Source organism: Ostrinia furnacalis, unplaced genomic scaffold (assembly GCF_004193835.3).
Source record: "Ostrinia furnacalis isolate ACB-3 unplaced genomic scaffold, ASM419383v2 OfSCF1534, whole genome shotgun sequence".
Taxonomy (NCBI): Eukaryota; Metazoa; Arthropoda; class Insecta; order Lepidoptera; family Crambidae; genus Ostrinia; species Ostrinia furnacalis.
The window spans coordinates 491,601-504,100 of NW_021131773.1; the positions used below are offsets into that span (position 1 = coordinate 491,601).

General features: G+C 37.5%; 1 protein-coding gene across 1 annotated transcript; it reads left to right on the top strand.

Annotated features, from left to right (window-relative positions):
* The first annotated feature begins 456 nt into the window (after window positions 1-456).
* LOC114353028 (serine hydrolase-like protein) lies at window positions 457-11,692 on the top strand. Its single transcript, XM_028304837.1, has 9 exons — window positions 457-625; window positions 2,860-2,976; window positions 4,358-4,510; window positions 5,027-5,129; window positions 5,649-5,736; window positions 6,743-6,840; window positions 8,057-8,114; window positions 10,102-10,265; window positions 10,946-11,692. Exons 1-9 carry the CDS (start codon window positions 571-573, stop codon window positions 11,064-11,066), a joined length of 957 nt encoding a protein of 318 aa, XP_028160638.1. The 5' UTR covers window positions 457-570; the 3' UTR covers window positions 11,067-11,692.
* Window positions 11,693-12,500: the final 808 nt, after the last annotated feature.

Sequence of the window (12,500 nt, forward strand, 5' to 3'; positions counted from 1 at the left end):
TTAATATGTTTTTAAACATTACAGTCATTTAATTCGACGATTGCTTCCTGTATATAGTTTTTTTCTCAACAACAGCATTCATCTGATTCATCGTAATACCTACATTTTTTTGTTTCAGTTTTTTGAGTAAAGCTAGTCAAAACTCAAATCCTTACATAAAAATAACTAATTTAAACTTAGAATTTGAATAAACATAACGAGTATTTCCATTTTATTATAAATTAGTTGGTTCTAATCGAAAATTTGTATCGATTACGAAAATCATTACTATTTATCGATCAATTGCAATCGTATCACTTGCTAACTTTTCCTATGTATTACTTTTCTCTATGTGCTAACTTGCTATCTTTAGCTCAATTTGGTACATCCTTACTATTTTGACAGAAACTTCAAACTTTATTTCACTTCGTTTCAGTTTTCATAATTGGATTTGTCCACAGATGAGACAGGGGATTTGTCTGAGAGTTGTGTGAATAACAATTTATTCTAAATTAATTTGTATATAAGTCTAAAAACATCTATTTGATTTTGTTTTGAATTAGACCTTGAATATTAAGTGAAAACATCATAATGCCTCTGAATGAAAATGAGTGGTACATTGAAGCACCTTGGGGCAGAATTTGCAGTAAGTAATTAATAGAAACAATTATTTTTTATTAAAGAACAAAATGTTTATCCGCACACTTTTTGTTAAATCTAATTTTAAAGCAGTTTTATAAACATAACCTAATAAAAGTTGTTTTGCACTTTGTACCTTTTTTGTACTACTAAATAGTGACATCAGATAAAAATTTACGCAAATCATTTTTATCTACTTGATGAAAGTTATCTAGTAGCATTAGGTTACATAAATTAGAAATTTTTATTTGTACATGAAGATATTTAATTTTGTTTGAAATCATCTCGGTGTTTTCTATAATATTATGTATTTGTTTATTTACAAAAAAAAAGTATTTAAGTAAATTATTTCCATAGTCTGGTACAAGCTGTGCATCGTTAATCTTTATTTGCAATGAACAGAAAATTTTAAAACTAACCCAAACTTCAAAACAAAAAAAGATATAAACTTATTTATTACTCAAAAAGTGTGTCCGCGAGGCAAAGAGGTGAGGATGCTGGCTGCATTTCCTCGCTGGATAGCAATACTAAGCCTTTGTGCAAGGAAAGAGCCAGCATTGCTTAGTTTGGTTTATATTTTTTCTTAAATGAAACCTCCAAATATCAACTATAGCACCATTTTTTGTAAATTATTGTTTTCAGAGTTTTATATTATTATCATTTCGTATAATTAGGCTCCTATTGTTGTATAACTCAGGGGCCCTTACAAGGGCAGTTTTAACAATTATGTATACAGGATAATTTTGTAAAGTATCTTCATTTACACAAAATAGAAAACTGTCATATTAATGAATAATTATAAAAGGTGTCCCAAGATAACACACATGCTTACAGCATCTCAGTTTTCTTGAATTTTCCAAATACATTTTTACAGTTGAACTGTGGCTGTCAAACTTTCCTTATTTTTTAAATATTGTATTAAAACTATGAAACTTATTTAAAAAAGTTAAATAGGCGCTGAACACTTGTTTGAATTGATAAATTCTTTATCATTCTTGAGTCTTTAATGACTCCAGTATTTTTATGGAGCCTAAACATTTCCATAAGTTTTTTTTTGGGTTGAATCAATTTACTCTTTTAAATATTTCCGTCCATTTCAGGACAGCCTGTTGTAATCAAAACTTCTAGCTTATTTTTTTTTTAGCTTATTAGGAATTCATTTCATTTTAAGAAATTTTCGTCAAGTTGTCAAGTTGTTTGATGACAAGACAAGAGGGAATTTAAATGAGACTCATTTGAATTTATTCAATAACATCTTTCTGTTGTCTGTTACGCCAGTTACGCTTGAAATGAATGATTGATTACGCATTAAGACAATGTACTGCTTTAAAATTAATAAAACCAAAAGAGCCTCATAACTATTGATCGGATAATCTGATACGTATTTACCTTTAAATTAATTATGGAAGTGACTTCTTAAAAAGCATATTTTAAAGTATGAATCCCGGGATTCCAGAATATTCGGGAATGCGAAACTAAACCAACACCTTAAAATAAGTGTGTATGTTACGGTCAAAACCATTTTTGACTGCAAAAATCAGTCAAAAGTGGTTTTGACAAAATGCCACAGGCCCCTGACCCAAGGGAGCCCTGGCCCAAGACAATAATCGCACCCCCACCCCCCTTGCAATGCTTCAGGGCGATGGTCCTGAATAAAATCTTTGACGTTGAATGTAATTTTTTTTAGTCATAGCATGGGGAGACTGCCTGGTGTTTTAGCCTAGGCGCAGCCTACAGATGTATGAAAGTGTGCACATTGGTGTCGGCCAATTCTTCATATAAATTAGAATTGGGCCCAACTATCAGCCGACAGCCTAGGCGCAGACCACCAATTTTTAGTTGGTCGATAGTTGGGTCGGGCTATTAATCAGTATGGACATTTATGAAAGTGCGCACATAGGTATCAGAATCGGGCCCAACTATCGGCCGACTAAAAGTCATAGTCTGCGGGGAGTCCTGTTAAAAGCTTGTCATAATCGTCATCAACAGCCCTTTACAGTCCACTGCTGGACTATGAGCCTCCACTATAGTGTTGTTTTGCCATAATCCCCACGCTTGCTTGGCAGGCGGCGATCGCAGTTAAAAGGTTGATGTTTTTCAGAGAACGCTGCTGCCCATTCTCTGTTTGATGTGTAGTCGCCTCTTACGACACCCGCAAGAAGATTTGGGGTTGGTGACAATGTATTCTACTCTGCCGTCACCACACGGCGTGCTAAAAGCTTGTATTGTTTCTTTTTTCAGTCATAGCATGGGGAGACTGCTTGAATCCCCCGGTACTACTGTGCCACGGGTCTTTGGACTCCGCCGCCACCTTCAGGCCTCTGGTAGCGATGCTGCCCGAAAACTTTTATTATATCGGTAAGGATAAATTAGTTATTTATATACAATATCGCACATACGGTGCTATAACGTCACTTATGCAAATAATAAATACAAACAAAAAACAAAATTGTTGTTTCGATACTAATATTAATTGCAAAAGTAACTGTCTGTCATACTTTCATGTATAAACCACTAAACCGTGATGAAATTTTAGTATAGCGATAATTTGAGTCCCGGGAAAGGACATAGGATAGTTTTTATTCTTGTTTTTGAATTAGGGACGCGCGCGATAAAGTTTTTTTGTGACAGACCAAAAAAATTTCATGGAAACATTGAATTTTCGGATAGATCCAGTTAATTCTGTAACTTAGTTTGGGGCTAGCGGCGCAGTCTAAAATGTCCAAAGATATTTATGTATTAGTTTTATGTACTTTTCTTTCTTATTTTTAAAAATTTTTTACAATGTAAATTATCAAAAAATAAAAAGTACATTATAAAAAAAAAACTTAAAATAGTTAATCCGCTGGCAGCGGAGCAGGGCCCAAGCTACCGGTGGTCAGGGTCACAGGCTGAGGAACCTCCGGACAATGCGTGCCGTGCTGAGGATCACCGCCTAACGCCTTTTGTATTATTATTATTGAGACCATTTGATAGAGCTTGTGAAGCACTTTCAGGATCAGTAGCTAGTTTTTCGATGATGTCAATGTCACCTTCCCGTGTTGCTCCCATACCTCGGGGACGGTGCAATTAGTGTCAGCTCATGAGTGAGTACTCTCGTACTCTCATCATCGGTTGCTAACCAACATCCTAATGCGTGCTTCATATGATTCTGTGGCTCGACTTTCGCCTGACGCGGCAACTAAATAAAAAGCCTAACAAAAGCCGGACAGGCCGGACAAGACAATATTTGGCCGGACAAGTCCCTAAAAAGCCAAACATGTCCGGCTAAAGACGGACGCCTGGCAACCCTAGACGCGCCCCCTTTCGACCGTACAAAATATCCCACGCCCCCCCTCCTCCAGTCAAGATTATTAAAATTTATTGATCGTATCGAGCAGTCTGGAATGCATTCTCTCAGCGGTTGCAGGTTTTTTATACTTAAAGCCCCCCGCCCCCCTTTAAAGGTCTTTGCGCCTCCCCTGGGGGGCGCGCCCCTCACTTTGGGAACCAATGCACTATAGTCTGGTCCGTGAGCACGTAGAATTTTGTCCAATGACCCCTAGCTACCCATCCTTATCGCTCCCGCGTAATTATGTTGCTATCGCGCTCGCACACTCACTGCGGGTGCCAGTCGCACAGTCGCGACAGCAATATTATTACGCGCGAGCGATAAGGATGGGTAGCTAGGGGTCATTGGACAAAATTCTACGTGCTCACGGACCGGGCTTTAGACCTAAATATGTATTGACTATTTCAGCCATGGAGTTCCCAGGCAATGGGAAGTCAGACTGGTTCCCACCAGGGCTCATGCTGAGCTCTTACGACTTGGTGTACCCCGTAGCTGTCGTCGTCGAACACTTCCGATGGCAGAAGTTCGTCTACATGGCACACTCTTTCGGCACCATTATTGGTAAGTTACATAATAGGGTAGAAGCATCGATTTTAAAAGTTATTAAATTATGTTTAAATAAATACTAGTTAAAAAAAACTTTTAAAAAAATCGGACTGGAAAAAAAAGTTTCAACTTTGTATGGAAATAGCTGAGACGTCAAATGTTACCCGCCCATAGTAACTTGTATGGGACTCTGGCGGTCAAGCTGTTCATCCTGGCTACACAGGAGTTGCAGCGGTGGGAATATTCCCGTTACTTAGTAGATGATACCTTTATAAACGTTTGTTTCTTATGACGATATCGAAAACGTAGTCAAACCTTATACATAGTATTCACACACACACACACACTCACACACTGACACGCGGTACAATAGAGATTAGAATAGATATACTTAAATATTGTTAACACAAGAGCGGTGTTCCCTAACACAAGCAACTGTATGCTTAAAAGGAAACTCCCTGTATGTTATTTAAGTACTTTTGTAATGAAATAAAATATTTTGTATATTTGTATTTGTATTCTTCATTTCAGGCAAGCTGTACAATCTGTCCTACCCAGGGAAGATCTCAAAAGTGATCAATTTGGACCCCACGCCGAATCTACTGACAGTGCCTGCTGATGAATTTAGCGAATGGTAACAAAATTTGCAGTCAATACGTACTTATTTTTAATTAGTATAAAAACTGATGCTTACCTGCCTGCCGCTCTATGAAATGTTTCTTTCTTTCTTTCAAATGTTCTAGAGTCAATGCCAGTGTCGCCCTTTCACGAACCAAACGTCACACATTTTACGTGTAATTGTACTTTTCATAAAAACGTTACATTACATAGAAATGCCCCAGACCATTGGTTCCCAAAGTGGGCGGCGCGGGCCATCTGTGTACTTAAGTATAAAAAACCTGCGACCGCGCTGAGAGAATGCATTCCAGACTGCTCGATACGACCAATAATAATCTTGACTGGAGCTCCATTCTTTACCAATAAATAATCTTGACAGGATCCCTGGGCGCGGAATTTTTTGTATTGTCCAAAGGAGGCGCGTCTCAAATAAGTTTGGGAACCAATGCTCTAGACTATACTCACCTTATGGGAGAATAACTTTTTGGTACCTGTTAATAAGTAAATGCAAATGAAAATAATTAATATTTTTCAGGTATCACTTCTATTTTTCGAAGTTTTACGAGAAATATGAAACACTCAACACGCCGAAGGAGACTGGACCTATTTACACATATCAAGAGGTTCGTTTTTACCTTGTTGATATTAAACCATTATAAACCCATAGGACGATGCTTAATTTTGGGTCTAGAAATAATTCACGAATAATACCTATCCTATGGACAAACTTGACCTTCACTGGTTTGGTTGTTATTGGTGGTCAAGCTGTAGATCCTGGCTACACAGGAGTTGCAGCGGTGGTACGCGAGGTGGGAAGAGTCCCGTTATCCCAACTAATATTATAAATGCGAAAGTAACTCTGTCTGTCTGTCTGTCTGTTACGCTTTCCCGCTTAAACCTCGCAACCGATTTTGATGAAATTTGGCATAGAGATAGTTTGAGTCCCGGGAAAGAACATAGGATAGTTTTTATCCCGGTTTTTGAAACAGGGACGCGCGCGATAAAGTTTTTCTGTGACAGACAAAATTCCACGCGGGCGAAGCCGCGGGCGGAATGCTAGTCCTATAATATAATTATAAGTTGAAGAGTTTGTTTGAACGCGCTAATCTCAGGAACTACTGGTCCGATTTAAAATATTTTTTTTGTGATGGATAGCCCATTTATCGAGGAAGGCTTTAGGCTACATAAAATCAAAATCAAAATCAAAAATATTTATTCAGTTTAGACCACAAGTGGCACTTATGAACGTCAATAGAAAATAATAAAAAAAAATAACATCACCCTACAACCAATAGGGGCGGAGCAGTAAAGAAAAATGTTGCAAAAACGGAAATAATTAACGGGCAAAGCTAGTTTTCTTATAAAAAACTCATTTATTTGTGCAAATAGTCTTTTAAAAAGCACTTTTACACCTCCCAGTATTAACCCTACCACTGCTTCGGGACAATAAATGGGCCAGTGCTGAGAAGAAGCAGCGCAAGAAACTCAGTCACTATTGTCAGCCTCCTTTTCAAGGGTTTACAGTCTTTAAAATATACAAATTATAGTCGTAAGTTGATGCGAGCTAGGCAGTTAATCATGCCAAAAATTTTTGTCTTTTATAGTATAATTTTATTTATTTACTTACAGGCCATAGATACACTTAAGAAGAAACGCGACCTAACCGATGAGTTAGCTGCCGCCACACTGGAGAGAATATCAGAACCGGTCTGCAAGCATATGATTAGGTAATACTAATTTAAGAATTTAAGAACGCATCAATCTTATACAGGCTATCATTTTGTAATGCCACGTGAAGAGAAAGTACTCTTAATACTATTAGAGGCCGGTAGATCTATTCTCATAAATAAAATCTTTCACACTATAATATTGCCTTAGTTTAAATACAATTCATCACTTAGCACAAAAGCGCGCGGAGTCGTCACCGCGCGTCCCTCTATACTCACGTTTGATTCTAGTGTGACATTGACATTACGTCAATGTCACTATGACAACAGCTCATTGGCCACAACGATACCGTTATTTTAGTTTTAGATTTTTTCACAATTAACAATACCTACTGTAAATAGAAGATTTTATTCAAAGAAAAGATTCCCTTATTTTTTTAAGGAAAGAGAACTGCATTTAACAATTTCCGAAAATTCGCTTGCCACACCTGGGATTTTTATTTATTTATTTGTAATAGGTATACAAACAGTTTACAGTCTAGGCTTCATCGATTTGCCATATCTAAGTTTAAAAAAAACTAAATTCCACTACAAACTAAATTACACTCAAAAACTAACGTCCACTGCTGCTGGCAGGGTGGATAAAAATCACGATGTTTTTATTTTAATCAAAAAAATCAGATTTTTTTTTAAAAAAATCGCGATTTTTTTGATTAATTTAATTTTTTTGATTTTTATTAGGTTCTGCGATCATTTCTTTAGTTTTTCTTACGGAACACATTTTTATTTACGTAGAATTGATGTATGGAGCAGGCAACACCGCCAAAAAAATTTATTATGTGGTTATCTGAAAAATCGCAAATGTGATTGTATGGAAAAATTAAATTTTTCAGATTCTCCATACAAAACGACAATTTCATACATTAACACCTAATATTAACATTGTTTTCGAACATTACAGTTGATTAATATTAACTCCCAGCCTTTCATTAATTCCATTTTCGGTCATTGATTTAAATAAAAATAAAAATAAAATAAAAGGTATTTATTTCAGGCATAGCCCATAAAAGTGTTAGTAACAAAGNATAACACATATTTTTAATAATGGTAATAAATTTTTAGGTCAGTTTTTTTACGCTCCTGAAAAGTTGGCATTTTTCACTTGCGTACTTATTCCAGGAAGGGTGCGATTTGGTCAAAGCTAAGTCCATCTGACGGCCATTACTGGACCCGTCAAATCTACATCTAAATCTAAAGAATTCGATGGATTGATCAGAGAGCGGTCACCAAAGATTTTGGAGAAATATATTGCCGCGATTTATTTGGGAGCTGGCGTAAGTTATGAGCATTTGGAACAAGTTTCCTGAGAGTTTTGTATCCACAAATGAATAAAATAGAGCATAGAAGCGATGCATTTAGAATTTCTAATTTTATTTCTACACATTACGGGGAAATCTTGCAGGTCAAGGTGTCTCTCATCTCACCTGATGGAAACTGATGATCAGGACGTCGCGACAAGGTTTTTCCGTGCTTTTAAGCGATTTTGTGAAAAATATTATTGGAGCTAATAGCTCATAAGATAGCCCCCCCCCCTTAATTAATGTTAATTGTCTGTGGTGCATATCTTTTTCATAAAGGTTACTAAACCTTTGTTTGTCACCTGTCATCCGCTTGCAACGGAGGGAAGTCGAACCTTAACTTTGAACTCCTCCTATGTTCTTCTGATTAATTTCGTTGCGGGTTCAATGCCAGTTTAACTTTCCACAGGACAAACTTGACCTTCACTGGTTGGGTTTTTATTGGCGGTCAAGCTGTAGATCCTGGCTACACAGGAGTTGCAGTGGTGGGAAAGAGAGGTGGGAATAGTCCCGTGATGATCAGACCAAAGCAAGCTTATTTTCAAAATTCCAATCACAGAGGAACTGTCTATCATGGTTGTTATGCCAACGGATAAGAAGGTGGTAGTTAGCCAGCCGAAAATAAAATGAGCTCTACTTCCAAATTAAGTACAAAATATTACCCCCACTAGGAATTCAGGGCCTCTGATTCTGAAACTGTGGTCATACCACTAGAACAGAGAGGCGGTTAATCATTTGTACAATCTAATAAGTTAAAAGTTAAAAATTTTAGTTAAAAAATACAATAAATTGTATTCCCACTAACCCCCCGGACTAGTATTTAAGTTTTTTAAGTGGGGCTCTCCCTGTCAGACGAGCAGGGTCTACCCAGTAAAACCTGACGGTGTCCTCCAAAGTTTAATGGGTCAAACTGCGAGTTATTCTCCCGCTACCTCTCATGCCCCATTCCCTCCCCATAAAAGGGTTGGAGTAATGTCACAAGGTCGGACGGTGTATTTTATTTGATTGCATGTCAACCGACAGCGTTAGGGCTTATGTTTTACAAATATTGGCCCTAGGACGAGCCAATTGATGAGGGTAGTTGACATTTTTATTCTGAAAAGTGGGCTTTCAAGATGGCGCTCTTACTTTTGGGGGGTTATGAAATTGGAATAGGACGGACTGACGATTGGTTTATGTTTTCCGTAGGCGATATTACAGTAAGTCTTTTGTGCGGGTTGTCTGTTTATAAATCAAGAGATGGCGTATAAATAAGCAATTTTGTATAATAATAATGATGATGCCTCCCAACAATTTAAGTAATTTTTTATTTTAGTATTTTTAATTAATTAATCAATCTTCGGGCGCAACAAAGACATTTTTTGCCAATCGTTTCATCATCAGAAAATGCTTACATTTTTTCCAAACCACAAAAACCAGCAAATTTTGATGACGTAATAAATAAAACACTCAAGATTTTTCTCGTTGAGTGCCCAATCTCAACCTTCAAACACGAAATACAGCCAACCACATCAGGGTAAACTCAAGCCTCTTATGTACAGGTAATCAGGGGTTATTTTGCAACAATTCCTGATGGACTGACTGTACAGGAGATCAAAACATCGGATACTCATCTGTACAGTACTTCACAGAAGTGGCTACACGCGACCAATTATAACTGTAGNCTCTCCCTTTCTCCCCTCTCTCCCTTTCTCCCCTCTCTTCTCTTCTCCCCCTTCTCCCTCTCTATCCCTCTTGCACCTCTCTACCCTTTTCCCTCTCTCACCACTGTTCTCTCTCTCGTTTCTCCCCTCTCCCGTTTCTCCCCTATCTCCTTTCTCCCCTTTCTCTTCTCTCCCTTTCTGCCCTCTCCCTTTCTCCCTCTTTCCCCTTTCTCCCCTCTATACTCTTCTCCCCCTTCTCCCCTCTTTACTCTACTATTCCTCTCCCTTTTGCACCTCTATCCTCTCTCTCTCTCCTGAAGCTGGTGACGCGCCCCCCATTCTCCCCGGACTCTCTCCAGTCGCTGTTCACGAGCATCCCCACCCCCACGCTGTCTATTATCGCGGAGCAGTCCATAGACAACGGGAGATACGACCGGGCGCTGTTCAAGCTGGACGAGAAGGCGTTTCCACTAAAAAACTATAGGTGAGTGTCGCTTTGAGTCTCTCTACTTTTCTTCCTCCCCTTTCTACCCCTCCCCTTTCTCCCCTATCCCCTTTTCCCCTCTCCACTTTCTCCATTCCTCCCCGTCTTCCCTTTTTCCCCGTCTTCCCTTTCTCCCCTCTCCACTTACTTCCCTCTCCCCTTTCTCCATTCCTCCCCGTCTTCCCTTTCTCCCCTCACCACTTACTTCCCTCTCCCCTTTCTCCCCTCTCCCCTTTCTGCCCTCTCCACTTTCTCCCCTTTCCCCTTTCNTTTCCATTTCTTCCCTCTTCCCTTTCTCCCCTCTCCTATTTCTTTCTCCCTTTCTCCCCTCCCCACTTCTTCCCCTCTCCATTTTTTCCCTGTTCCCTTTCTCCCCTCTCCTATTTCTTCCCTCTTCCCTTTCTCTCCTCTTCTCTTTCTCCCCTCTCCGCTTTCTCTCTCTTATATTAGTCTCTCTGTGCGCCTTCATAAACATATTAATACGTGTCTAGCATAATAAATAAGTACAGTAATAATTTACAGATAAGGAGACATGTAAAGTGCCCCATAAGGGCTACCTTTTCTTTTTATTGTTTGCTATATTTGACGTTCATAAGTGCCACTTGTGATCTAAACTGAATAAATATTTTTGATTTTGTTTTTAATTCCTTGTAAAATGACCCTTATTTCCTTGTCCACAGGGTCAGAAGAGTGGAAGGTGGTCATGACGTGCATCTTCTAAACCCAGAGAGACTCGCCGGATTCGTGTCACAGTTCTTACTACACGGGCTTGAAGGGTTAGACTCTAAGGCTAAGTTATGAAGAACATTGGGGTAGGAAATTGTAATAATAATATTTATTATACAAATGTTATGGAGTATTTGGTAAGTTGGCACTTGGCGTTAGTTTTCAATTTGCTGTAAAATCTCTTTAAGGACTTATCTTTTCAATCGTCGGTAAACTTTTAACTGAAGAATAAGTTTCGCAAAATGACAAGGATATTCTTCATTTAAGAGATATCCGACGATTGAAAAATCAGCCCTAAAAGCAATAAAAAATTGTTAGTCAATTGAGTGACTGAAAATCTAAGAGATTCATGTTTGAAAGCTCATAAAAAAGAGGTTGATTTTATAGTAAAATTATTTTAAAAAATCACATTAATTAATTAGATTTTTTCCTTTGTGTTACATGTCAGTGTTACCATTTATTATTATAAAGTGATGTATAAAACGTTGAAAATCTTATTCTGTTTTAAAATAATATAATTAGACACATTCCGAAATGTTAATAAATTGGTGCATTTAAAAAAAATGTTGAAAGTTTAGACTGGACAATAAATAAAGTCAACAAAAACATCTCAACAAACAACAAAATTGCCTACTATCCGTTCGCGATAAGTTTGCCGCTGGCGATATGACGTCACTCGAAGAAAAACGTCTATAACTTTAACAAACTATATTTAAAATATTTTTTATTTATTATTATTGATAAAAATTGTGTATTTGCGTAAAATAAGACACATTAATAACTGCGTTTAATCGCGGTTGGAAGAAGGGACGCGCATTCCACGGACCGGAAAACTTAGCGCGAACGGGTAGTACAAAAATGTTGAATGTTGAGATGTTTCTGTTGATTGTGTAGGGCACAACAAGCGCTTGAGACCCGTCTTAAGAAGCGTCTTTAAAGCTGTGTACCTGACACATTTATAAATATGAACAAAAATAAGTATCAAAGAAGAGGTAATTTAAGAGCCATTTCACAAAAATATTCCGCGCGAATTTAGGTAAAAGCTGTCAACGCAACGTCAAAAGAGTAAAAAGAACGCTGAAATGGACAAAAAAATCTTGAGCCGTGACCGTATTAAGACTTGATTTAAGTTATTAATTTTAAGGTAGAATGAGGTATTCAAACTTGATTAATTAATTTAAATTTTTAATAGAGTTTATTAAGTCTTTTATATTTCGATTCATAATGAAACACGAATAGGTATAATATGTAAAATATATATTAAGTATAAAATAAAGACAGTCACATAGTGAAAAATAAATCTGCCCCCTTACAGCTCCATCATCGGACCCTGGATACGAAATATTCGTCAAGGCGAATCACACAAGCCTTAACTCCATAGGGTTCTATTGTTTTGTTACGGAGGTGGCCATTGCATCTTCTCCAGATCCATTATCAGACAGAGCTAAGAAATAAATAAATAAATATTATTATAAGTAAACAAATAACTAAAATAATTCATCTTACTAT